Consider the following 25,700-nt stretch of genomic DNA (forward strand, 5'->3'; position numbering starts at 1 on the left):
GCATATATCATATGATATGCTAAGATCTAGGAGTACAAAGATAAATAAAATATAATCTAAGCCCTCAAACATTTGTTCAAACTCAGATGCTCAAAATGTACAAAGTCTAAAAAGACTTAACCTCAGTTTGAAAAAGCTTTGGGGAGTTAGCTAAAGATATAGATATAGATATAATTTTTTAACTCTTTAAAGAGTAAGGACCTGTTCTGTTCTTTGTATTCAAAAGTGTTACTATAATAATATGGGGTATTATTTTTTCTAGCAGTGAATTTATCCATTTGAACTGTCTGGCCTGATTCTTGATAGAAAAGACAAGGATCCTTTTGATAATAACTAGAAAGAAGTTGGGATATGGGACTTGAAAATCACGTGCAGGTTAATATTTCCATCAGTCTCCTGCTCAACTGGTCTTAGGAACTCTTGAAAGCTAGTTAGAGACCCTTATCTTTAGGTTTTAGAAAGAGTCTTTTAAAAAAAAGGAAAAGAAATAGTGTTGAAGGTAAACCAGGATCACACAGTATCATAAAGATATTTCTACTATCTTAGAGCTCTCTAGGATAAAAGCTGAAATTTTTATCACCCAAATTGGGACATAACATGTTAAAATTATTATGAGGGCCTGAAAATATAAGATTTCAATTCTGTCCAAAAAAATTCTGATGCCTTTTATATTTTGCCATATACTATATCATTTATTAACTATCAAAGGGGATTTCAAAAAAATCAAGAAAATTCTATGTGAAATACAGTTCAACAAATTATATGACTTACCTTTATTCAATGCTTACTGTGACTTAAAAACTGTGCCAAGTGCTTTTGATGGATCATACGATTTACTCTGCACAATAGTCCCATTAGGCAGGTACATGATATCATTATACCAATTTTGCAGAAAGGGGAAAATTGATACTTGGGAAATTTGAGTGTTTTTTCTGAAAATAAATAGCTAATTAATGGCAAAGCTGGAGTAAGTCTTTTGTCTCCAAAGCAGAAGTGACTTAGCACTATCCACACCGCCCCTCAACTTCCCATGGATCACCTACTTTCTATCTGCCAGACAGTAAGAGCTCTCCACCAGATTCCTATTGCAGGGAGAGAGACAAAGGGGTTAGAGCCTAGTGGCTTCAAATGGGAGGGACTCTGTGAAATACTCTTTAGGGCATAGCTACAAAGTGTGATGGGAAGACAGAACTGATTCAGCAGATGGCTTGAGGGGAGGGGGCCTCTTGGAGGAATGGTCAACTGGGTCTTGACACTGAATGTTTAGGGTAGTAAAGCTGAAGGATGACACTAGAGGCGCCACGAGCTGGTGCACTTTGGGATTAAAACCTCCAAGTCCAGAAGAGCTGAAAACAGACTGTCTCTGTGGCCGTTAGCTGGGCACGGGTGTGTCATCACCGTCCTCCTGCTCTCAGATCAGTGTCTGGGGTGTATTTTCATTAAGCAGATAGTCTCTCTTTTGTAGAAACTTCTTCTGTAGAATAGCCACCTAGAACGTGACCTGGGTCAGAAAAAGTCTCTGCTGTGCATCAAGTTGTAGATGAGGAACTAGTATCACTTCAGGTTTTCAACTTCAAGAAAACAAGATTATGTTACATAATATATAAACTGAGCAAGACCTTTAACAACACATTATACTTAAAACCTTTGCAAATGTAGACTTTCAGCCTACCAAGAACCTGTTGGTCAAGACATAAACAAACTTTCAAGAAACTATGTGCAGATTTTCAGAGGATATACCTCTGCACTTCTTTCTGGGGTAAGGGCCCATAACTTACACTCCAATTTTAAAACAAGTTATAGATTCTGAAAATATTAAGAACCATGGTAATCAGTAAAAAATATATATGTATATATATACACAATATATTGTGTAATATATATATTTTGTTTATGTGTGTGTGTATATATATATATATATATATATATATATATATACACACACACACACACACAATGTATACACACCCATGATACACATTTGGTTAATGAGAATCCAGTAGAGAAAATGTGCCAGGAATTATGTGGGCTGAGAACATACTGTGTGTGACTTTGCTACAATCTAGCCTTACTATAAATGAGATAAAATGGAAGAGAGCTCCTTCTCCCTCCTTTTGTTGGCTGTGCTCTTTTAATTCTAATAAGTAAGAAGATCACTGCAGAACACCCAGCCTGGAGATAAAGAGAGAGCCCGGGCAGCTGGAGCGAAGGCCAGGTCAGAGGGCTCCCTCCCATTGTCTGCTGTCTGGACGGGACTCACTAGCTGAACTGCCAACTCAAATTCGACATGAAGGTGATAAAAGCACTTCCACCTGGCCCCTCCTCTCATCAGACTGGAAGCCATTCAGATGTCCCTGGTGGACTAATAGAGAAAGGAAATGTGAGATATGGAACCGAGCATTTATCTGCTATCCCTCTACCCTGCCACCCCACACACACAGGCTCAGCAATTGGGCAAAGTAAGCATTAAATTATGATAGGATATTGGTTATTACAGTAGAAAAAGGGATCACTTTCAGCTCAATTTCAAATTTAATTCCTTTTGATAGAGTCTACATCTTAACTAGTGACAGAGCAACCTAATGAATAAAATCATTAGTCATTGTTCCTTAACAGCGTAATATAATGTTTTGTAATATTAAATTCTATACTGTCTTACCGGTTTGTAATCACTTTTCTTAGTCACTTATCACAAGCACTTACAGCAGATTAGCATTTTTAACCATTTTTTGTTCTTAATGACTCTGAGCCATAAATAGGAAGTTGACAGCCAGAAGAAATATTCGTGCCACATGGCCCTATGACCTCTCCTCAAACAAGCAATAGCAAAGATTATACATAACCTCATAATTCCTGCAGTAGAAAAGGTGTTTTGGGGTTTTGTTTTAGTTTTTGTTTTTTTTAAAGAATTATTTATTTATTTATTCATGAGAAACACAGAGAGAGAGAGAGGGGCAGAGACACAGGCAGAGGGAGAAGCAGGCTCCATGCAAGGAGCCTGATGTGGAACTCGATCCCAGGTCTCCAGGATCACACCCTGGGCTGCAGGCGGTGCTAAACCGCTGTGCCACCGGGGCTGCCCAGAAAAGGTGTTTTTGGCAAGGAGTGTGAAATTTGCATGAAGGAGTCTCAGATTGGATTTTTTGTTTCATAAAGTTTCTGCTGTTCACAGTGAGGTAGCTGGCATGTGGCCTGTCCGTGGCCCTCATCTGCACTCGGGCCTGCCCCTACAGACAGGTTCCTTGGTCTCAGAGCAGGGTCTTGGGCGGATGCAGATCACACAAGGGAAAGCTGTCTTCCAGCAAGCAGGCAGTACAGGTGGCAGTGCTATTGCTTAATCAAGAGTGGAATGTTTAGAGCTCAGGGAGCCTCTGAGCCCCCCTGTGCTGGGGTGCTTGCAGCATTACATAGGGGACCACCTGGCTTGTTAGGGAAGAGCCCAGGAACTCCATGATCTCCTAGAGTCTTGCTTCCCAGTATCAGGAGCAAGTAAGAATGAAAACACACACTATGCTCCTATTGTTTTTCTTCCTGTAACCTCTGTTTTAAAAGGTGTCATTAACTGACTCCTGTGGTACACCAGACTCAATTTATCAACATATTTTAATCAAAGAGAGTGTCTGATAAATAGCGGGAAAGCAACTTAAAGTTGCCTTGCATGATAGCATGATAGCAAATCTGCTCTGCCAGATTCTCTTTGACAAGCAGACTCTTGATTTAATTTGAAAACCTGTGTTGGTGGTTTATTAAATCCTCAATGTGATATTATTCAGGAACAAAGGGATTGTTTTGTTCTCAGAGTGGATAGTACTTGATAGCATCAGGGGAAACAGGTTTTTCCACAGGGGTTTTAAGAGTTTTATTTTTTCCAAATTAAAAGTCTAATAAGTTATGTTGCCACAAAGGTGGATATGTACTCTTTCAGCTTTAAGGTAAAGATTACCTCTAAAACTACAAATATAAAGAGTTTGGGGACATGAGAACACACTGTCAGTGGGATAATGCAAAAGTGCTGAGCCGATGCTTCTTCAAGGTAGACAGATGTGGTACCTAATGTGGGATTCCAAGCAGGGCAGGGATTTCAATGGATATTAAAGTGGTATCATCCTATGTGCGATCTTTAACCAGCATTTAGGATGATTTTCATCTTCTTTCAATCTACCTTTTTCTGCTATTGGTTTTTGAGCCACTATGAAAGCCAGATGAGCCTGTTGGAGCAGAGCCATCCCTCTGCTACTGAGGACACAGATAACTCTGGCCAATTCCAATGAAGCCCCAGGATGTCCCCACCTGCTCACTGCAGCCTTTCCGCACCAACATTATCCTCTTGTCTACACACAGCCTTGCCCGGCTCTAACCCTTCTTCCACTGTGCAGCCAAGATGAGTTTCCTGAAACTCAAATATGACCCCATAGGTGACTGCTTAAAACCCCATTGCCCTCAGGATCAAGTCCAAATGCCTTAACACAATTTACAAACCCTGTTGTGATCTGGCCCTGCTAAACTTCCCAGCTTTGCTCTCTATTACTCACCTAGTCCTCTATGCTTCACCCAGTCTGAACTACTTTTCAATTCCCAAACATATCACTCATTCTTTTATTCATTCAACAAATATTCATTAAGAGCTTGATACATATCAGGTACTGGGAATATAAAAGATGAACAAAACAAATAAAAAATCCCCACTTTCTACTGGGCGGGGAAATAACTGAGTAAAATATGTAGTGATTAGAAAGTGATAATTTTTAAAGATTTTATTTATTTATTTGAGAGATGGGAAGAAAGGGAGAAAGAGCATGGAAGGAGAAGGAGAACCAGACTCCTTGCTGAGCAGAGAGCCCAATGTGGGGCTCGATTCCCAGGACCCCGAGATTGTGACCTGAGCTAAAGGCAGATGCTTAACCAACTGAGACATCCCAGCGCCCCAGAAAGTGATAATTTTTAATGATAATAACTAAAACAGGGAAGGAGAATATAAAATATCCCTCTTGCTTACAGGTTTTTGCACACATGCTCTTCAATGTGCTGATTAGTGAAATATATTCCTCTCCACTGACTGTACTCGGATTCCTCTCTACCTCATATCATTTTCCTGAAAGCTTTCTTTTTCTTTAAAAGTCCATTTTCCCTGCTCCTTCTATAAAATTTCTCAGCTCTGGGGTGCCTGGGTGGTGCCTGGGTGGTTCAGTAGGTTAAGCACCTGCCTTTGGTTCAGGTCATGATCCTGGAGTCCTAGGATCAAGCCCTGCCTGCCACACCCCCAATCCTCCTCACTCCCACCCAGGCTCCCTGCTCAGCGGGGAATCTGCTTCTCCCTCTCTCTCTACTCCCTCCCCCTGCTTGTGCTCATGTGCACACACTCTATCTCTCTCTTTCAAATAAATAAGTAAATAATCTTTAAAAAAAAAAAAAAGATTTCACAGGCCTTCATTACTTACCCTGTCTTAGACACAGTGTTCATGTGTCTAAATTACCATTGCCTGGTTGGATTTCCATACACAGCCCCCCACATCATCTGCAAGCTTCTGGTACCTACCTCCTTCAGGGCTGTATCCTCAGCATCTGGCACAGTCCTGGTGTCAGTGAATATTTGTTGAGGAGTAGGAGGCCTGCTAGAGGAGTAAGTAGGAGGATGGACTGATGGAGGAACAAACTGGATGCATGCAGCAAGAAAGACAGAACCTGAGTAATACTGAGAGATCAGGAATATTGGCAACAGCAAGGACATACAGAGACTCTGAGTAGAGATCTGCCAAGCAGAGGCAAGGGGGTTCGCCAAACTAAGGCATGTGCTTCCACTGTCCACTTCCTGTTGGTTAATCCTTACTACACAAAGAATGAAAAGCAATGATTGAAAAATTCTTTATAATCATCTTGTTTATCTTGGAACTGACAAATGCTATCTGATAAATGTTTTTCCTGGAATCATTTACTTGATCCTGGCTATCTGCAAATGAGTAGTGGGAAAGAGCCCATCACTGTAATAATTTTAAAAATCTCTTTGGCTTCCACCTAAATCTAAGGATTTCCCAAAAGAAGACCCCAAGTCTGGCTTCCTTTGGATATGCCAAAAAAAATTAACGGAACTCTTTTCTTTTTACAGTTATTTAAGCTACTGAAATTTTAGGATTCAGAAATTAATTAGCCAGTATCCATTCAACTAATATTTACTTGTTTAAGTGACACTTATATATCCTGGGGCACAAAGATAAATAAGATATGCTCCCTGTTCTCAATAGCCATCATGTATGGCAGGAGTTTTCAGACTAGGCCTGAGCGCCCATGGGGATACATGAAGATTTTCCATGGGGTACACAGGCAGGAATAGTGCTAACAGAATCCATTTTGAGGTCCTTAAACCAACCTGCCTGGAATGTGCTTGCAGGGCAGTCAAGCCAGTTCTATGTTTCTCTTATTCTCACTTTGCAAAAGAAGAACATATCTCTTACCCATTCTGTAGACTTCATATGACCTCAACTCTACCAATATTGCATGTTGTCCACAAAGGAGCAACTAAAAATATTAAAGAAAGTCTCCTATAATTGAGATATTATAACTTTCCCAGCCAACACATAAATAGATGTATTGCCAGAAAATATTTATTCTTAAGCACGATTTTTTTTCCAAGTTTGCAATTTACATGTATTTTGATCAGTTATTACTAATAACAATTGCATTGTAAGCTCGGCTGGGAAAATATTTACTACTCAGAGCCCGATGTTAGAAATATTTGTTAAATTAAATACACAAATACAAATACAAAATACAAATTAAAATTTCAATTTGTGGACTTATTTTGGTTGCAGAGAAACATGATAAGATGACAATAAGAGAATTTCACACACAAAAATACATAAAATCAAATTCTTTGGGGAAATAGAATGGGAATATAAGTTCTAGAAGAAAAAGAATCAATTTAAAATTCTAACTCAAAGAATAAATTATTCAGATCAAAACATTGAAAAGGTCTTTCATTAACTTTTCCAAGGTGATATGGAAGACAATAAACTAACTTTAAATTACTTGGTGTCAGGACGCCAACTCAGCAGTTGAGTGTCTACTTTTGGCTCAGGGCGTGATCCTAGGGTCCTGGGATCGAGTCCCACATTGGGCTCCATGCGTGGAGCCTGCTTCTCCCTCTGCCTGTGTCTCTGACTCTCTCTGTGTGTTTCTCACGATTAAATAAATAAAATCTTTTTTAAAATATTACTTGGTGTATTAGCGACTGAAGTACAGAAGTTTATCTCTATTCTCCATCAAAGAAGTCTGGAGATTGGTAGTTCAGAGCAGGCACAGGTGCCTCACAGAATTAAGAATGAGAGGACCAAAGATCCCTTTAGTTCTAGCAGCCGCCATCACTAGGGTGTGACACTTGTCCTCATTGGCCAAGATGGCTGCCGGAGCTCTAGCTATTCCTCCTGCATTCCAAGCAGTAAGAGGGAAGAATGGGAAACAACAAAAGAGGCCTTTGTCAGAGAAGTCGGTTCCCTTTAAACAGGCTTCCAAGAAATCCCACACAATATTTCTGCTTATATTTATTTAATGAGTCAGAATTTAGCCAACTGATCCCACCTAACTATAAAGGAGGCTGGAAAATGTTCTCTTTGAGACAGCCATGAGACCATCTAAAAACTGAGGCTCTATGGATAAGGAGAAACGGAAAACAGATTGAGGGGATGAACACCCAGGAGTCTCTGCTACACCTTACGTTTTTTACAGCGGAGACCACCAGAATGACTAATTCACATGGTCTTTCCTTTTATGTAACATCCTCTTTCCAGTCTGTGATTACTACAACACTCATGCGACTATTTTATTTTCCTTTTGTTGTTGTTATTTGGCTATTTGATATCTCCACTATGATGTCCATGTGTCCAACAGATATCTCGAACTCAACATGTCCAAACTGAGCTCCTGTAAACCCGTTCCACCTGCAGCCTGCCCTTCCAGGTGCTCAGGCCAAAAACATTGCAGTCATCCTTATAGATCCAGGTTGCCCATTCCCACCACTTCTACCTCCACTATCCAAGCCTCCATTAGCTATTGCCTGGATGACTGCTTTTACCCCCAAATGGCCTGCTACACCTGCTTCTACACTTACTCCCAACCAAAGTTCACTTTCAACATAGCAGCCTAAGTTATCTTATTTGAGTCTTATTTCCTTCCTCCCAAACTCCTGCAGTGGCTCCTTATTTCTCTGAGTAGAATCAAAATCTTTATAATGGCCAGAAGGCCATACATGATCTGGTCTCTCATTGTCCAACTTCTTATCCTAATACTTCCCCTTTCACACTCCCTTCTACCTCCAAGCCTTTGTTTAAATCTTACCCAATTACCTTAGCAGCCCCACTTCCAAAATCTCTCAAATTCCCACTATTCTGCTCTATTTTTTTCTTCTTTCCATGCATTGACTGTGGATGATAGATGCATTTTTTCAGAATTAAAGTTTTTATTCTGTTTATTATTTTTTATCTGTCCCTCCCCAGCCCTGCCACCACTAGTTCCTTGTCTGTTTTGTTTGTTGATATATTCAGTGCCTAGAACATAGTAAGTGCTCCTTATATTTGTTAAATGAAATCAAATAATTTGTTCAGCAACTTATTTTGCAAATTAATAGAAAGCACTTTCTCTGTGCAAGGCTTAGAGTGGAGTAGCTACAAAAGGAACAAGACAGGTTTTCTACTCACATGTAGCATATAATCTGGTAAGTACATGAATAACTTTAATATACCTCAATGGCACTGAATCTTAAGGACTCAGGACTTGAAGAATGCCCAAAAAAAGAGCTACAGTACTCAGAGCAAACCAAGTTTGCCTCTTACTGGAATGATTCCAGTGGCGTGGATGGAGTATTTGAAGTGGACTTTGAAAGACAGGTGATATTGATAAGTAAACACAGAGAAATTGGTGTTTGAGGATTCTAAGCCACCTTGAAAGACATGAAACTAACAAAAGAACACTGAAAAGAGGGCAGCCCCAGTGGTGCAGCGGTTTAGCACCGCCTGTAGCCCGGGGTGTGATCCTGGAGTCCTGGGATTGAGTCCCACATTGGGCTCCCTGCATGGAGCCTGCTTCTCCCTCTGCCTCTCTCTCTTGTTCTATGTGTCTTTATGAATAAATAAATTAAAAATCTTTTTAAAAAACACTGAAAAGACAGTCATATATTAATAATTTCATAATTATGTCAATAATATGTTACCCTCTTATCAATGTGGCATCATTTATTTGGACTATAAGAACTTTATAGGAAAGGAGAGATAATGATATTCATTTGTCTCAAATGTGTAGGAACGGGATGCCAGTTGAGACAATTTTCTGAGAGCATTGAATGCTGAGTTAAAGAGTTAGGGTTAATTTATCTGATAAAGAATTCATGTAGAGTTTGGAGCAGGGCATGAGAGAAAACAGATGGCATAATCATACTGAAGTTAGGTGAACTCCTTGAATTAAGGGCAGCAATTTTGTCTTATTAGTCTTTCATCATAGCACCTGGTATATTAGTAGGTGCTCAAAAAATATTAGTTTATATTTCAACCAATGATTTGACGAGATGGTTAAAAAAAAAGTCAAGTGAACAAGTCCCATTCTGGCCACTGTAGGAAGGATGGATTGAAAGAGGTTTGAATTAAGGATAATAAAGCACTGAAATAGGTTCACTTCAGTGAAAGGAAAGGATGGGCATAAGTGATGCCATGCTAGAAGAATAGGTCTCATCAGATCTGCAGGCTAAAAGTGGCTGAGAGATTAATTCTTCCCCAACACAACTTAAATCTACTCAACTCTCAACATTCCAACTACAGGATTTTTTGCAGTGAAACCAAATTTAACGGTAAATGCAAAGATTCCAATGTGGGGTTAGAAACTAACATCTCATTAAAACAATCAACTATAGGGATCCCTGGGTGGCGCAGCGGTTTGGTGCCTGCCTTTGGCCCAGGGCACGATCCTGGAGACCTGGGATCGAATCCCATATCAGGCTCCCGGTGCATGGAGCCTGCTTCTCCCTCTGCCTGTGTCTCTGCCTCTCTCTCTCTCTCTGTGACTATCATAAGTAAATAAATAAAAATTTAAAGAAAAAAAAAAACAATCAACTATAGACTTTTAAAGCAGCAACTTACAGGTAATTTTTGGAAAATTAAGCATAATTGCAGGCATTCATCAGTTTATAAATGTCAAGCTTCTGAATGCTTGGATGTGGCCACACAGAGGAAATTCTTAGGAGGCAGCAAGGGGTGTGTGCAAAGCTTCGGCCTTGAGAACTGGCAGGCTTGGGCTTAAGGCCTCCCTTAACCACTCACTAACTGTGTGGCCCTGCAGAGAAACCTGAGATTGTAGTATCTGTGAGTTAATGATAAAAATAGTAGAGAGTTATGTGAGGATTGAATGAGATCATGTAAATGCCTGGCACAGAGTAGGTGCTTCATAAATGTTCATCCCCTCTGCCTTCCTTCTCTGGAATCTCTGGAACTACCCCTACTTTCAACACAGTTCTGGCCAAAATATACTTTTATTTATAATGACTGCTCGATGAAAATTTGTGTTTGTAATCATGTGTTCTATTGTCTTTTATCCTGTGCCAGCTTCCAGGCTCACTCAGTTTCCTTTCCCAGAGCTCAACTCCAAATATGGTTTCACCAGCAAATTTCCCAAGTATCCTTTTATCCTGTCTTCAGGAAGATTATTAATGAAGGTGTAAAATCAGGCTGGCATGAGTAACAATGCTTAAGGCAATCCTCCAGACACTTTTGTCCTACTCAACAGGGATATGGTGTCATTTATCATTAGGTCTTGTTACAATTTTCTGGCCCCTTGAAAAACTTTTTCATGTCCACATCTGCAGGAATGAATCTTGTAAGTGAAGGCTTATGAGCAACTGGATTAAATGTCATGACAGTATAGGACATCTGTTATATCACACTAACCTATCACTCTCTACTCTCATAAATCTTTACAATCAAAACAAATTAGTCTGGCATGTTATTTCTAATAAACATTCTCTTTTGTTGTGTGTGGCTCATGCCCAAAAGGAGATAACAGACTAGTTGATAAAAGTCACCAAATCTCATCACCAGTTCAAGCATGGTCAAGTGGTGAATAAAGAATAAATAATTCCTTGGCAAGGAGAGAAATGAGGAGCAACAGAGCAGTCTATACAAGATGCTGCCTGTGAAACTCATTCTACAAAGTCTTGGAGGGAAATCATTATCTGGTTTTAAAACCAAGAACAGTTGAGGTTTTCTTGAACTTGCTTTTTCCTAATGACCCTAGACTATATCACTCATGGGACAGGGGGAGGGGGGTTCTCTGCTCCCATCTGCTGAAGAAGAGCATTGCATGTTACAGTAGGGCATTGGGAACACAATGAAGGAATAGTTTCCAATCTCTCTCCTGGTTCCATTTAGTCTCTATATTCCTTGCTTCTTTCCTCTCAATTTTTGTTTAAATTGTGACAAAATGAACATAATATAAAAGTTCACTCTCTTAACCATTTTTAAGTGTACAATTCAATGGTATTAAGTACATCGCCACTGACCATCTCTAGAACTCTTCATCTTGCAAAACTGAAACTTTGTGCTCATTACATAATAATTCCCTATTCCCCCAGCCCCTGGCAACCACTCTTCTTTCTGTCTCTATGAATTTGACTGCTCTGTACCTCATAAGCAGAATCATATAATACCCTATCATTTTTAACAAATGCTATATTCCTATATTTTGTGGAAGTTTATAACCCCATTTGAAACAAAATGGAGAATAAATAAATAAGAAAAAAAGAGCAAAAATATTTCCTGGGGACTAGAAGCGTTCAATTCTATAGCCATCGAGTCAGTGGCAAGGTCATAATGCTTGCTAGTTAGAATAAAACACAATGAATTGTAAGAAGTAATTGTCATTTAAACAGTTAGCTAATGTGTACATGAGCAGCATATTTAAGATAACAATAAAGTCAAAGGAGAGATGGAACATGGTAGAGGTTCCCATGAAGGAAGAAATATCAAGATCACTGAATAAGGAAGTAACTGTGGATTGAAACTCATGCCTAGGGGTGCCTGCGTCACTCAGTCAGTTTAGCGTCTGCCTTCAGCTCGGGTCATGATCCCAGAGTACTGAGATCAAGTCCCATGTCAGGTTCCCTGCTCAGTGGAGAGTCTACTTCTCCCTCTCCCTCTGCCTCTCCCCCAGTTTGTGTTCTCTCTCTCACTCACTCACTCTCTCTCAAATAAATAAATAAAATCTTGAAGAAAGAAAAGAAACTCATACCTCAAAGGCTAACTGCAATATACTGATTAGGTTATTGATAAAGCCGCTTCCATGACAGTGGTTCTCAAATTACAGTTAACAAAAATTACTCACCACAAACCTACCAAATCAAAACTGTATTGACTGGGACTCAGGAATCTGAATATGCACCAGCTGCCTGACTGGTTCAGACACAGAAGGTTCTTACCAGCATTGAGAAACAGCAGTGAGTGCAGTAGATCAGAGGCCTGCCTCGGTTCAGTAAAGTAGTATAATCTTCGATTATGTTATCCATATAGCTGCATGGTATCCATTACTACCTATTCTTACCTGCTTCACTTTTTTCTCCTACAGTGAGTGCTACCCGACTGAGCTACCAAAAATGGGGATGGTGGCCGGAGAGAATGACCCACCAGGGTCAGCAAGCACCAGCCCTGACACTGTCCCACCTCCCACCACCATTATAAGCCTGTGGTTGTCTTGTATTTTTCTCATCTGCATCTTTGTCACCAGCTATAAACTGGCTGGAGGGAAAATAATGGCCTCAGTGAAACTGTGTTCGGTGTGGAAGATCAGACTCTGACTTCACTCTCATTTATAGCTTTAATTTTCTTTTTTTCTAGAATATGTCTGTGCTGGAGAATCACCACTGGCGATCTACAATCGGCATGCTTCGAGAATCAAGGCTTCTTGCTCACTTGCCAAAGGAAATGACGTAAGTGGTGCAGAGATGAAACGTACTAAAGTCCACGCGTTAGAGATAAGCCACTTTCTCTAGGGCATGCTCGAGACCCCAGGGTTAATGGCAGGGAGCCAGCCGGCTGGGCTTCCGGCCTGCGCCTGCTTGTCGATCAGAGGAGATTCAGTGTCAGTTACCGCAACCCAGAATCTGAATCTCTCTGTGAGCTGTGAAAGGCCCTTGGATAGTCGTCTGTGGCCTAACATCAGAAAGAAGGATAATAAACAGCTCTCAGCTTTCACACTCTTCAGCATCAATGCTCTGCTTTGTCAAATTCCTGTCTTTTATGTTAGCAACATTGTCCTTCCATGAAGCTCCAAATAATAAATATTTATCAAGAAGGAACACAGGAGATCTCAAGCTAGATTTAAGACTAGTTCAATAAAGTTTGTTTTGTAATGGCCACTCTTAGCAAAAGTAAAAGTCAGAAATTCTTTTCTGAAATGTCTTTTGTTAAGTAACTGAATTGGCCCCAGCCTTTTTTTGGCCATTAATATATCTATGTCTCTTGCATTTTAAACAGAAGGGGAAATACTAGTTTCCTGGTCCACTGTTCGTTACCCCAGGGATTTAGGCCAAGTCCTATTAAATCCAAGGCCAGTACCCCATTTTCCACATGGCCCCTCGTTAACTGCTGTAACATCTTCCAAGGCCACCACTAATTTTGAGTTCAATTAAATGTGCAGAACCCAAGATAGCTAGAGGAGAGTAGATAGATAGATCCCTGCACCTTCTTTCTAAAGGGTGCATCAGTTAAAGTCAAGTGCTAAGTTGCATCTCCACAGAAGAGGCAGTATGCCCTGGGCTCCTACATTTATTCCTGGCCCTGTGATACTATCTGGTGCTGTTTCCAAGCACCCAGAGTAATGTGACATCTGCAGGAAGAATTTCAGTTCTGATAGCGTTTTTACCTCCTAGAATGCAATAAAACCAATCATCATGCGTGGATTAAAAACCCATGCCTTTTGCTAGGACTGTTGCAAAGAGCAAAAGAACTAAATACAGAAGAACTAAAAACTCGAGTAAGAAATCAAGTAAGAAGGAGAAGAAAGGAGGAGGCTAAGTGACAGGGACAGCTAAAGAAAGAAAGAAAAGAAGGGAAAGAAGGAGAGAGAGGAGACAGAAAAGAACAAACCTAAAGGACAAAAGAAAGGAAGGACTCAGGACCGGATTTGTCTCTGTAATACTGCCTTAATCCTGCTGGTTGCTCAGTTATCTTCATATCCTGAGATTACCTACTCATCCCTATGGATTCCAAAGAAAAATGCCATGTTTGTTACGTCTTTGTGGGATGCAGCATTATAAATCGCTTTTGTAGGAAGAATAATTGTTATGCAATAATATGAAAATGGATGGGGGGGACGGTGCAGGGGTCAGCGCTTGCACTCAGCTAGCTGCCTGTACATTCGTGTTCTCAACCTGGCTGGGGACTACAAATATTTACTTTATGCCTATTCATTAAACTCTGTGTGCTCTATGCACTCTACAGAATAAAAAGGTAGAAAGTATGACACCATATACCTAAAATGTGGGGAGCAAAGGAGTAAAGAATAGGTCCATACCCAAGCAACCATCAACTTCATATAGACTGCTATCTGCAGAAGATGCTATATACCAACCTAAGTATATTTAATTTTTAAAGACTAATTTTCAAAATAGTTATAGATCTTTTCTACCGATTACTTTCTATGTGTGAGGTAAAGCTCTAGTTTGCTTATTTTTCCAAAATATCTCACCTGCCCTATTCCATTTGTCAAGTAATATATTGCTTGTGCACTGGTTTTTAATGGAGCCTTCATTACCCATTATTCTTTTTTAAGTTCCAGTATCTGTCTCCGACCTGTTTTGTTCCATTGGTGGATCTTTCCATGCCGTAGGATCAGTCACTATATTGTCTTCCTTATTATTACTGTCACTATGCCCTTTCTCTTCCTATGCCAATCTGAATGTTTGAGCTGGTTTCAACTCTTTAAAAGCACAACCCAAACTCCTGTGATTCTATCAGTCTTATTGCATCCCACCGAAAGCATGCATTTCTAGTTGATTTTCAGTTTTTAAACCCAAAGTTACCATGGAAACGTATAAACTATCACCATTTTGCACACCTAAGGCTTCAATCACACCGTACAGTTATTAGCACACCTCCTGTCCAAAGACAGAAGTAATAGTGGGTGAGAGACTCCTCCTTGGGCTCAGAGGGACAAGACTCTGTGAAACAAACAGAATCAAAGGCAGAGATGAGATTACAAGCTACTTGATGGTGGCAGAAGCAATCACCTTCCTCAAAAGGATTTGCTTTGTGTGTGTGTTTTCTCTTTCCCTCTTGTGGATGCAGACAGGATATTGAACAGCAGCTGGGCTCCTTGATCTTGGCAACAGACATCAACAGGCAGAATGAATTTTTGACCAGATTGAAAACTCACCTCCACAATAAAGATTTAAGACTGGAGGATGTACACGACAGGCACTTTATGCTTCAGGTAATCAACAGCCACTACAGAGGTGCCATCTTCGCTGAGTAAAAAATTCTTAGGGGCATGACCAGTCATTTTAGCACACGTGAAAAGGAGTATCCCCATGGTAAAAGTTAGAGCCATGGCCTAATTTATCAAAAGCTCTGAGACACATGAAATTTTTCCATGGTTTCCAAGTAAGCAAAATGGAAGTTTTGTGTTATTATGTTCCTGATGTATCACCTTTCCTTGTCTGGTAGCTGCTTTACCACAAAGTTGCCCCACTGGGCAATTGTATGTGGTAAGAATCTACCACCGTCTATGGTTTGATATAATAAAGGTGATCACTGTGATACCTGGGCGACTTTAGAAATACTGTTTCTGGGACACAAAATTAGATGATGTTAACCAGAGTAGGAACAAAATTGAAAAACAAGTAACCTTCCTTCGTGTAAAACCTATTTAATCGAACCCTGCTTTACTTTCTTTTACTCCTGAACTCATATGCTTACCAGCATGTTTATCTCATCTTACCAATTTTCGACGCCAATCAGTAAGTTCTGTTAAGCTTAATTGAATGAACTGAATCGTATCGGGCGCAACTCTTTCTGCTTCATTGCACGGCAAGAAGCCCCTTGGAACATGAGAACAAGAGGACGAGTGAACCTCAGAAGTGGGAGTCTGACCTGATGTCCAAACCAGAGCCTTTTTCTCAATCTTGTATCTTGTCTTGTCTTTTTTTCTTTCCTTTGGCACAAAAGACTGGATGGATGGACCCTGGATTCATCTAGATATAGCAACAGTGTTTTGTGTTCCATGCTTTCATGGTGCCCTCTGTAGCTGCCCAGAGTGCTCCATCCTTCCTAGGAAATTCCTCCCTCCCAGCTGTAGCACCATATGTCTCGCTCCTTCTTTTTTCCCAAACTAGTCTTCTAGTCTCTGAGTGCCACAGAGATCCAGGTATCTGGTTTTCATGACTCCAGCCAAGTTAGGAGAGGCTGAAAGAATTGGCCCAAACACTTGAATTTCAGAGAGGCCAATGAATTCCCGACGGGCAGAGCCTGGAGGGGACTTCTGCCCCTTACCCACTCCAACACGTACTGGCATCTCCATCAACCAGGAAGTCAAGAAACAATGACATTTGTAACTTAATATGATTGGGGCTTTCCCAGATGCTAGCACTGCCAGTGATTCTGTGATGCCAAAGAACAGGGATCAAAACAAACAGACAAGGCTGGTAGTAGGTGGGGCCCAGTACCAGGAGCCAATCACAGCAGTTGGTGGTTAAGGGAGAGAATCTACTTTTCTGGGAATTCAAGGTCACCCTCTAAGAGTCAGCATTATTAACAAAAGCTGGCATCCCACACTCAGGACAGCAGGAGGGAAGCTTTCAATTTGCCTTGTGAACAACACACCCCAAGATTTGGTGTGACTTAGCTCCCTGGCTGGTGGTCTGAGCTTGCTTCTGCTCAGACACAGGCACGAGAGCACACACATGACTGAAGTGATATCCAGAGTCTGTCAATGTGGCCACTGTGAGTGAGGTCCAAGTGATCTCACTTGAGCCTGGCTGGGGCCCTGCGGCTTCCCTGCCCACCAGGGGTGGAGCGATGGAAGGAGCCAGGCCACGGCTTTCCTTGGCCTCCCCACCGCAAGCCTCCTCCAGGAAGCTGTGTGTCCTTGGACGGTGGCTCTTCACTCCTTCTCAAAGCTATAAAGTGGGAATTCTGAATGAAGGTTTTGTGCAGTGGTGAGTAAGGGCTGTTTCCTGCAGAGGCGCTCTGTCAATGCGGGCTTGGTACCATGAGGCGACTGGCGGGTGGGATGACAGCCCTGGGAGCTGAGGGGGCATTTGCTGCTGAAGGATCGTCCTCTGATCATCTCTCCCCTCCCTGTCTTTCTCAGATTGCCTTGAAGTGCGCTGACATTTGCAATCCTTGTAGAATTTGGGAGATGAGCAAGCAGTGGAGTGAAAGGGTCTGTGAAGAATTCTACAGGCAAGGTTAGTAGTGATCTGACAGCTGAGTTTTCACTGCTCCTCTTCCTGTTAGGCATTTATCCTAAACAAACAGGAAATGGCTAATCTAGGGTGACATTTGTTCTTTCATCAACTCTTATTATCCTAACCTTTCTCTTTAACTCTCTTACAAACCAGCCAGCCCTTTTCTGGAAATTATTTAAAAATAAATAACACTGTCTTACTCTGAAAACAGGTAGTAATGAGCAAAAGTGGGAGATAAATGTGTGTGTGTGTGTGTGTGTGTGTGTGCGTGCGCATAAAATTTTTTAATGGCTTCCCTCTGTGGATATAAGAATGTGAGGGACAGCTCGATTTGTACTCTTTCATTTTAATGAGTTTAATGCAGCCTAAAGGCTAAATGCCATTTGAGGTCAATGTTTTCTGCTCTGATGGGCCTTAGACTCCTCCCATATTTCTTCCCCTGGCTTTCTTAAATAAAGTGAATAATGAAACAGAGCACAGCTGACCAAGAATTGAGCTCATCCTCTCAAACATATTCAGTGAGAAGAGAAATGGCCCCCAGTGAGGGTATAATTTTTAAGAGATTAACTTCATTCAGAAATAAGGCTATGAATGAGTGAACAGGATCTTGATGCTGGGTGGGATATGGGCCTTTAAACATAGCCTTGTTTCTTCAGGCCTGGTTTCAATGCTCAGGATGTTTGTGCAGGCACAACAGTGCCCTGATGTTAGTGACAGGATCAGGTTTGAGAGTCTAAGGACAAAATAAAGCCCGAAGTGTCCCACATACCAGCTCTGTGAGGAGGTCAAATCGCAACAGTGAGCCTTTTTGGAGAAGCTTCCATCGAAAGATGTGTCAGTGACATCGAGATAGATGGTCCCAAAGACAGAAGACAAAGCATGATTGGGTTCATGTAGGGCCAGAAGGATCTGCTCACCCTCTCTATTGCTCGGAGCAAAAGTGCTCACAGAGTGCCCATAGCTCTATATGACTTCACTTCAGTTGAGTGTGAGTGGTTAGAAGTCAAAAGATCAGTTCTTATTGCCCATGATATAAAATCTCCACCGAGAGAAAACAAAAGGAAATATGATGAAATTGGGACAGGAGGCTTAGATCAGATAAGTATTTTCTTTGTGATCTAGAAAATATTGAAATAGCAGCATGAGAGAAAGGCTAAGATCCTCGTGCTTGGAAATCAAACGATGGGACAGAAAAGAGATTCTACTCTGTCCCTCTTGGTTTTGACTCAACCATGTGCTCCTCTTGGCACTGATCGCAATTTAACCCTTTCCTTTTCTTAACATTCTATTTGAATTATGAGCCACTTGAGGCCGGGGCTGTGTCACATGGGCAGATAGAAAGGCCCACGGAGCTGGCGAATTGAAGTTATCAACTACATGGAGTGAATAGGATCACCCAAGAAAGGGAATCCATAAGATCTCTTTACCAAAACTGGCTGTTGTCCTAACAATACTTGCACGTGCTCCATTATAAGACAGAACAACCTAGAACATATGTAACTCTGACCACAAAAGGTGAGCCTCCATGCACTTTGCCCTGGCATGTCTCCTGGCAGAGAAAGGAATACAGAGAGGGTATGTCAAGTCCTTTTTATTTAATAGTGTTATGGTTGAGCAGAAGTTCTGTCTGTTTAAAAGGAGAAAGAAAGACTGGACTGGTCAAACTGCCTATCCTCTCTACTGAATTAATTATTTTTAATTTTATAAGCACAATTTGTATGATTTTGGTTCATCTTGTTCGGGCTTTCAGTTTAGGATATGGGTTTCCAAAGACTGCTCATAGTCTTAGCCAAAGTATCTTTAATGATTCATGTTGCTGAGCAAAGGAAAACCTTTAAAATTAAGGGTGAAGACTTAGGGAGAAAGGAAGATGACATCCCATGAATTAGGAAAATAGCATTAAATTCTGGGACATAAATTATGATTCTGAACATCATCCAACTCCCTCCCCTCCTTGTTTTAAGGAATTAGAATCTCTGTCCTGTTGTAACCACCAATTGATATCTTCTCAATCAATCAAGATTCCCAAAAATTTTATTGAACATCTGCTTCCAGCCTTGTCTAAACTTTAGCAAAACTGTTAATTTTCCTGTGTACAAAGGCCCATGGGTTGGGGGGGGGGGTTGTGAAAGATAAAAAGAAGTATCATTTCATAACCTCATAATAGGGACGCCTGAGGGGCTCAGTGGTTGAGCATCTGCCTTTGGCTCAGATCGTGGTCCCAGGATCCTGGGATCAAGTCCCACATTGGGTTTCCCACGGGGAGCCTGCTTCTCCCTCTGCCTATGTCTCTGCTTCTCTCTGTATCTCTCTCATGAATAAATAAAAATGGAATCTTTAAAAAAAATAACCTCAAAATTTACTAGGCAGTAAATTTCCTGGAGGAGCAAAACAATGCAAATTTCCTTTTTGTATTCTCTACATTGATTCAACAAAGAATCGGAAATGTACAGTGCTTTATAAGTATGTGTTGCATAAGTAAATGAATAAATGATTTAATTGGATGACCTTTCATGGTGGAGGTCACAGAAGAAGATCTGGTGCTGAGGACATAGAATCTGAACTGAATGAGTTGGAAGATGTGCAGTGTCTTATATTTTCCAATAGGATAGTTTCCAATAGTTCCTCAATTTTATTGATCATATTGCAAAAAGCTACTATGGTTGGCAGTGCAGAGAACATTTCCATCATTGCAGAGTCCTGTTGGACCCTGCTGGTCTGCAAAGGGAAGAGTAGAAATGGACAAAGGCATTGAAATGGAGACCTACTTCAGAGAGCAGCCTGGACCATAGAAAGTGAGAATGGAGGATTTGTGGATTTGTACACCAACCAGGCTCAAGTAGAGAACATGACAATGACAGTCATCTTAGAAAGTGCAATTGAGGCAGCATATATAATTGAAGTAGAAGAAATACTGAAGGAAGAAAACTAGCTAAGAAGCAAACACTAAAAGTGAGTTATTAATAAGCTAGAATGGAGTCAGGCAGAGTGTTAGTAGGGGATAAAAGACACTCCAAGAGAGGAATAAACAGGATTTGATGCCTCAATATGGAGGCTAAAGGGAAGGAAGAAATCAAAGACAATTCCTCCAAAGTGTCAAGCCTCACTGAAAAATCACAATTAACAGAATTATGGAGGTAAGAAGTAAAACTCATTTTAACATTAGAACTCATTTTAATATTAAATGTTGTCATGCCCTGTTCTCAGAAAGCTATCATCGTCTGGCTTCTCTGAATTCCTCAGGTTAAGCTGGACTGATGTCCTCACCTCAGTCTTAAGAATAAACCAGGGTCCAAGGGTCCAAGGGACCACAGGAGGCGTGGCTACAGGCTTAAAGCAAATGACAGAGGGTAGCATCTCATAGGTTCTAGCTCAGCTGTTAAGTGCAGACACTTTGGAGCTGGACTTTGTAGGTTGGAATCCAGGCTCCCCCCCTTTACTAGCAGTGTGACAACTTGGGTCAAAATATTTACCTTCCCTTCATCTCAATTTCTTCATCTGTAAAATGGGTTTTACAATGAAGATGTTATGGGGAGGAAATTAATTAACATATGTAAAATGCTTAGACTAGTCCCTGGCACACACTAAGCACCATATAAATGTTATATTTATATCTCCTCTAGTTGAGAGGTATATATTCACAACTGTGAACTTAACTAATGTTTCTGAGCACCAGCTTCTCTACTGATTAATCAGACTGTTTGTCCCAATGCAAAATTTACCCATAATTTTTCACCCCTGAAGGAACGACAATATATTCTGATAAAGCTTTACATGGTACATTTCTTCTTTGCTCTTCTAGCTGGCAAAGGCATCAAAGAGAAATATTTTCCCGACTTTTATACTTTTTTTAAACTTTAGTTACATGAGGTGCAGCCAAGTCAGATTAAAGGTAATAACCTTTATTTCTGCTCAATACTATAGCTACAGATGGAGATGTTCCTCAAGCGAGATTTTCTAGCACCTCACCCCCACTTCCTCCCTACTTACTATTCCTGGTTGTCCAGAGGAAACCAGACCAGGCTCAGGCAGAGTGAAAGGCAGGGGGAGCACAAAGAGAACAAAATCAGTTCTCTTAATCTGTAATTTAAAGCCAGAACTTCCATTTCATGTAGGAAATTGTTCATTACTTGTATCCTTGCTTTTATTGATCTTGGTCAAAAGTTTATTCTAGCTCCAGAGCATACCTATTTACAATGAGCCTATTGTAAATGGTCATTGACAGTCATATTTTTAAATCTTCATGGAAGCTACCAGAGCAAGCAGGTGCTAGGGAGTTCCTCATGATAAAAGGCAGTGAACGGTAATTCCCAGAATAACTTCTTTGAACTAGATCGCTAAAACTAGCAACACTCATTTTAACAAATTCTAGATTATCAATGTGTCTTCTTCTTTCTCCTTAGGGGACCTTGAACAGAAATTTGAACTGGAAATCAGTCCACTTTGTAATCAACAGAAAGATTCAATCCCTAGCATACAAATTGGTGAGTTGAATTCAGTTTTAATTTTTTTTTCAGTTTTAGTTTAACATAAATACTTTTGGCACCTCTGCCAGAATCACAAAGAAAAGAAGATCTACACACAGCCTTTGAAAAATCCAAACTGGAGGTTTAATGAATGACTGAGTCCAAATAAACACCCTAATCATCACTAATCTACTAGATCATTGCCAACTGAGAAATTATGAAAAATGGAGTAAAGGGTTTGTTACAGACTCTTAACTAGTCTGTGTTAACTTGGTAGTTCAGAATCTAATCAAAACCCAATAGAGTAGAAGGGAAGTAATAAGAATCAACTCTTTGCTGCTGAGGAACAGATAAGTTCAACTCTGTTTAGGACTTGAAGAGTAGGAAATTGGCAGAATCAACCTTTGGGACCCTTCCAATCTGCCCCACTACCCTTTGTCCCCAATGCAATTCCAAGGGCCCATGCTCGGCAAGCCATGCTGTCCCTGGTGGTCCCAGGGGCCCCATGCTTCTCAACTCTCCACTTCAAAACTTACTTTCAATCTTATTCTCAAATGTCAGTTGCAGTAAACCATTTAATTGTGGTGCCAATGTATCCAAAGTAATGATTACTCTAAGTTACGAGTCAGATCATTAAATCAGACTATGGAAATTTTAGGCACATAGGAAATATTTTTGATCTAGCAAGAATTTCTATCAGTTCTTAAAACACTCTACCAATTCCATCTCCATTAAAAGCAAGTCATTCATTTCCTTGCAGCTCCTTCCAATTAAAACCAAACTCAGAACTTTAATTCTTTTACTCATAAACTATAGCCCTGACATGTACCAGTTCCCACAGATCTCAGAGAGCTTAATGCACTCACAGGGCTGCAGACCTCTGCTAGGCTACAGCTGAAAGCCTCTACTTGGGAGGGAATGGGGCATTGGAAAAAAATAAGCTGAAGAGTAAGAAAAGCAGAGCAAGTTAGTCAAATAATAATATGCTTATAATCACTAAGAGCCAAATCTAATCCACAAAAGAGTCATAAAGTCATCCCAGGAAAGAGAAACAAAATTAACCTAGTTACAACGATTTGAATGACGTATGCAAATATTCAAATAGATACGTTCAAATTATGGGATTACTGGACATCTATTTTTTTCCAAATTGCCCTTAGTATTGTTATGTTGTTTTTACAATCACACTGATTCTTCTGCTCAAAAAAGGAAAGGGTGGGACTGTTATTAAAAAATAACAACAACAACAAGAAGCCAGGAAGAATCCGTGCGATGACATGGCTACAGGATCATTGGGGCCGCGGGGGACTGGGAGCAAGGAGAACAGGAATTCAGCCTCGGGCTCCCTGGAGCCGGTTCCTCCCTCTCGGGGTGCTTTAGATGTGGGGGTTCTGCAGATGCCACTCGCCAGGAAAACACCCTGACCGAAGTCCTGGCCCTGGGGCCCCATTTGTTAAGCTCTGGCCAGGCTCCTGTTAAAGACATTTTGTGAAAAGCATTCACGTTGTTAAGCACACAACCTGGATTTGCAAGGCAAACCTGATTTTAGAGACCCTACCCTGTTGTTGTCATGAGAACACACTTATTTTGTCAGATCATATGTCCTGGTTTTCAGCACAGGAAAATGCGGTTACCATAGATACCTGTTTTTACAATGGGGTGGGGATCGAGTGACTAGGAAAGTCTCAGGGATCCTACACCGGCACAGCAATAATGAAGAGAAAGAGAAGGTGATTATAAAACAACCTGCACACATAAATCGTCCTCTGTCTCTGTCCCCCACCTCCCAGCTCTGTAGGGGCAGGTGGGGAGGTGTGGCGTGAGGGGGTACATCAGGCTAACCTGGAAAAATCCATAGATAAATGCAGTCTGATGGGAGCTGCCAGCTTCAGCCTCCCGGCCAAGGTTTTTTTTTTTTTTTTTTTAATTTTTATTTATTTATGATGGTCACACAGAGAGAGAGAGAGAAAGAGAGAGAGAAGCAGGCTCCATGCAGGGAGCCCGACGTGGGATTCGATCCCAGGTCTCCAGGATTGCACCCTGGGCCAAAGGCAGGCGCCAAACCGCTGCGCCACCCAGGGATCCCTCCCGGCCAAGGTTTTTGCCAGTGGGTCCTAAGTGATACAGCTATTTCCTTTGCCCTGATTTCTCTGGAACCAAAACTGTCCCCTCTCTATTTCCTGTCCCATCCCCAGTCAGAATATCCCGAGTGCTGTCTCAGGTTTAGATCTGGTCTTCTGTTTAAGTCATTCATGTTAACCCAAGTGGAAGTGGGATTTAAAATCCCCTTCCCGGGTGGCTCAGTGGTTGAGCATTTGCCTTCAGCTCAGGTCATGATCCAGGAGTCCTGGGATCGAGTCCTGCACGGGGCTCTCTGCTCAGCAAGAAGCCTGCTTCTCCCTCTCCCTCTGCCTGCCGCTCCCCCAGCTTGTGTTCTCTCTCTGTCAAATAAATAAGTAAAATCTAAAATAAATAAATAAATAAATAATAAAATAAAATCCCTTTCCCTGTCTCCACCAAATTCTGCATTTTAGAAAGAAGATGTTAAATCGAATGACTCTCTAATTGGTGAAATCTGTAGAAAGAGGAGGAGAAAGAGGCTTGCCTTCAATCCTTCTTTGCTGAGGCCACCATGTCTCCCTTCCCCCGTCCTAACCCTCCAGGAGGTCAAAATCTAAGCAGTCAGTCTGTTGCTTGAATAGAAGAGAGAGCTTGGCATAATGCCCCAGGAACGGATGGAACAGGTTCCCAAATGTGATCACACACAAGCCACTTTCATTTGAAAAACTACCTCCTGGTGTCGATGCAGACTTCAAAATGGCCTTTCCTATCCATTATAAGAGGTCTTTATATCGGATAAGCAGAAATATACAGAGGAATAATTCCCCAGTAACATCAGGAAGATTATGAGTTGATTTTTAAGTGTTGGATTTGTAGCTTTTTTATATTAAAGGTAAACTTGACCAACATTCACACTTTAAACATTAGTATAATTTTGTGAACTATCTTTTTAATATCAAATCTCTCTTATAGTAAAGGATATTAGAAATTAGATATAGAGGTTATGAAAGAAGTGAAGAAAATTCAGGAATAGCAAACAAGAAAATTCAATGAAATCCTTACTTGCTGACTCCCTATATAACCTAATCATTGGCTTAAACTTTCCTCCTCAGGTTTGGGTGATCTAAAAGGATCTCATAATACTTAAGTCATATTTAACATACAATGAGATAATGCAGAAATGTGAAATATCATTTTGCATGATATTTTGCATCCTTTTTCCATCTCTGTAGCATTCTCAAAGGCCAAGTATCTGCTGTTCGTTCAATAAAAAGATAATCAAATCAAGCCTTATAATCCACAGCCTTGTAAACATAAAGTGTCAGTTATTGGAAAATTCATTATACTGAAAAACACTTGCCTTTTCTCTTCCACACCTATGTTTCAATAAAACCTAAATATGTTCAAGTTTGTGATGATGTCAAAAATTCCAGCCTAGACTGAAAGTCGTCCTGGCTTTAATAAATCATATTTAGAGGCACCTGGGTGGCTCAATGTTTGAGTCTCTGCCTTTGGCTCAGGTTGTGATCTCAGGGTCCTGAGATCGAGTCCCACATCAGGGGAGCCTGCTTCTCCCTCTGCCTATGTCTCTGCCTCTCTGTGTCTCTCATGAATAAATAAACCTTTAAAAATAAATAAATAAATCATATTTAATATGGAAAACACGCTAACACTGAAATATGATTAGAACACAAGGAGTCTAAAATAATTAAGAGAACAGACATATCTAATATCAACCA

The 25,700-nt window shown here is 40.7% G+C and overlaps 1 protein-coding gene across 5 annotated transcripts in view; it reads left to right on the forward strand.

Annotated features, from left to right (window-relative positions):
- The window catches only part of PDE7B (phosphodiesterase 7B), a 312,454-nt gene that overhangs the window by 277,943 nt on the left and 8,811 nt on the right, over nucleotides 1–25,700 (forward strand). For 4 of the 5 annotated variants that reach the window (XM_077894264.1, XM_077894271.1, XM_077894275.1 and 1 more), the window contains 4 exons: nucleotides 12,864–12,955; nucleotides 15,315–15,459; nucleotides 17,338–17,434; nucleotides 21,838–21,918. In XM_077894264.1, coding sequence (XP_077750390.1) covers nucleotides 12,864–12,955; nucleotides 15,315–15,459; nucleotides 17,338–17,434; nucleotides 21,838–21,918 — 415 coding nt within the window. Of the gene's footprint in view, nucleotides 1–12,863; nucleotides 12,956–15,314; nucleotides 15,460–17,337; nucleotides 17,435–21,837; nucleotides 21,919–24,434; nucleotides 25,369–25,700 lie in introns of those variants that run through there. The other variant, XM_077894274.1, reaches the window with a different exon arrangement.

Source organism: Canis aureus, chromosome 1 (assembly GCF_053574225.1).
Source record: "Canis aureus isolate CA01 chromosome 1, VMU_Caureus_v.1.0, whole genome shotgun sequence".
Lineage (NCBI taxonomy): Eukaryota > Metazoa > Chordata > Mammalia > Carnivora > Canidae > Canis > Canis aureus.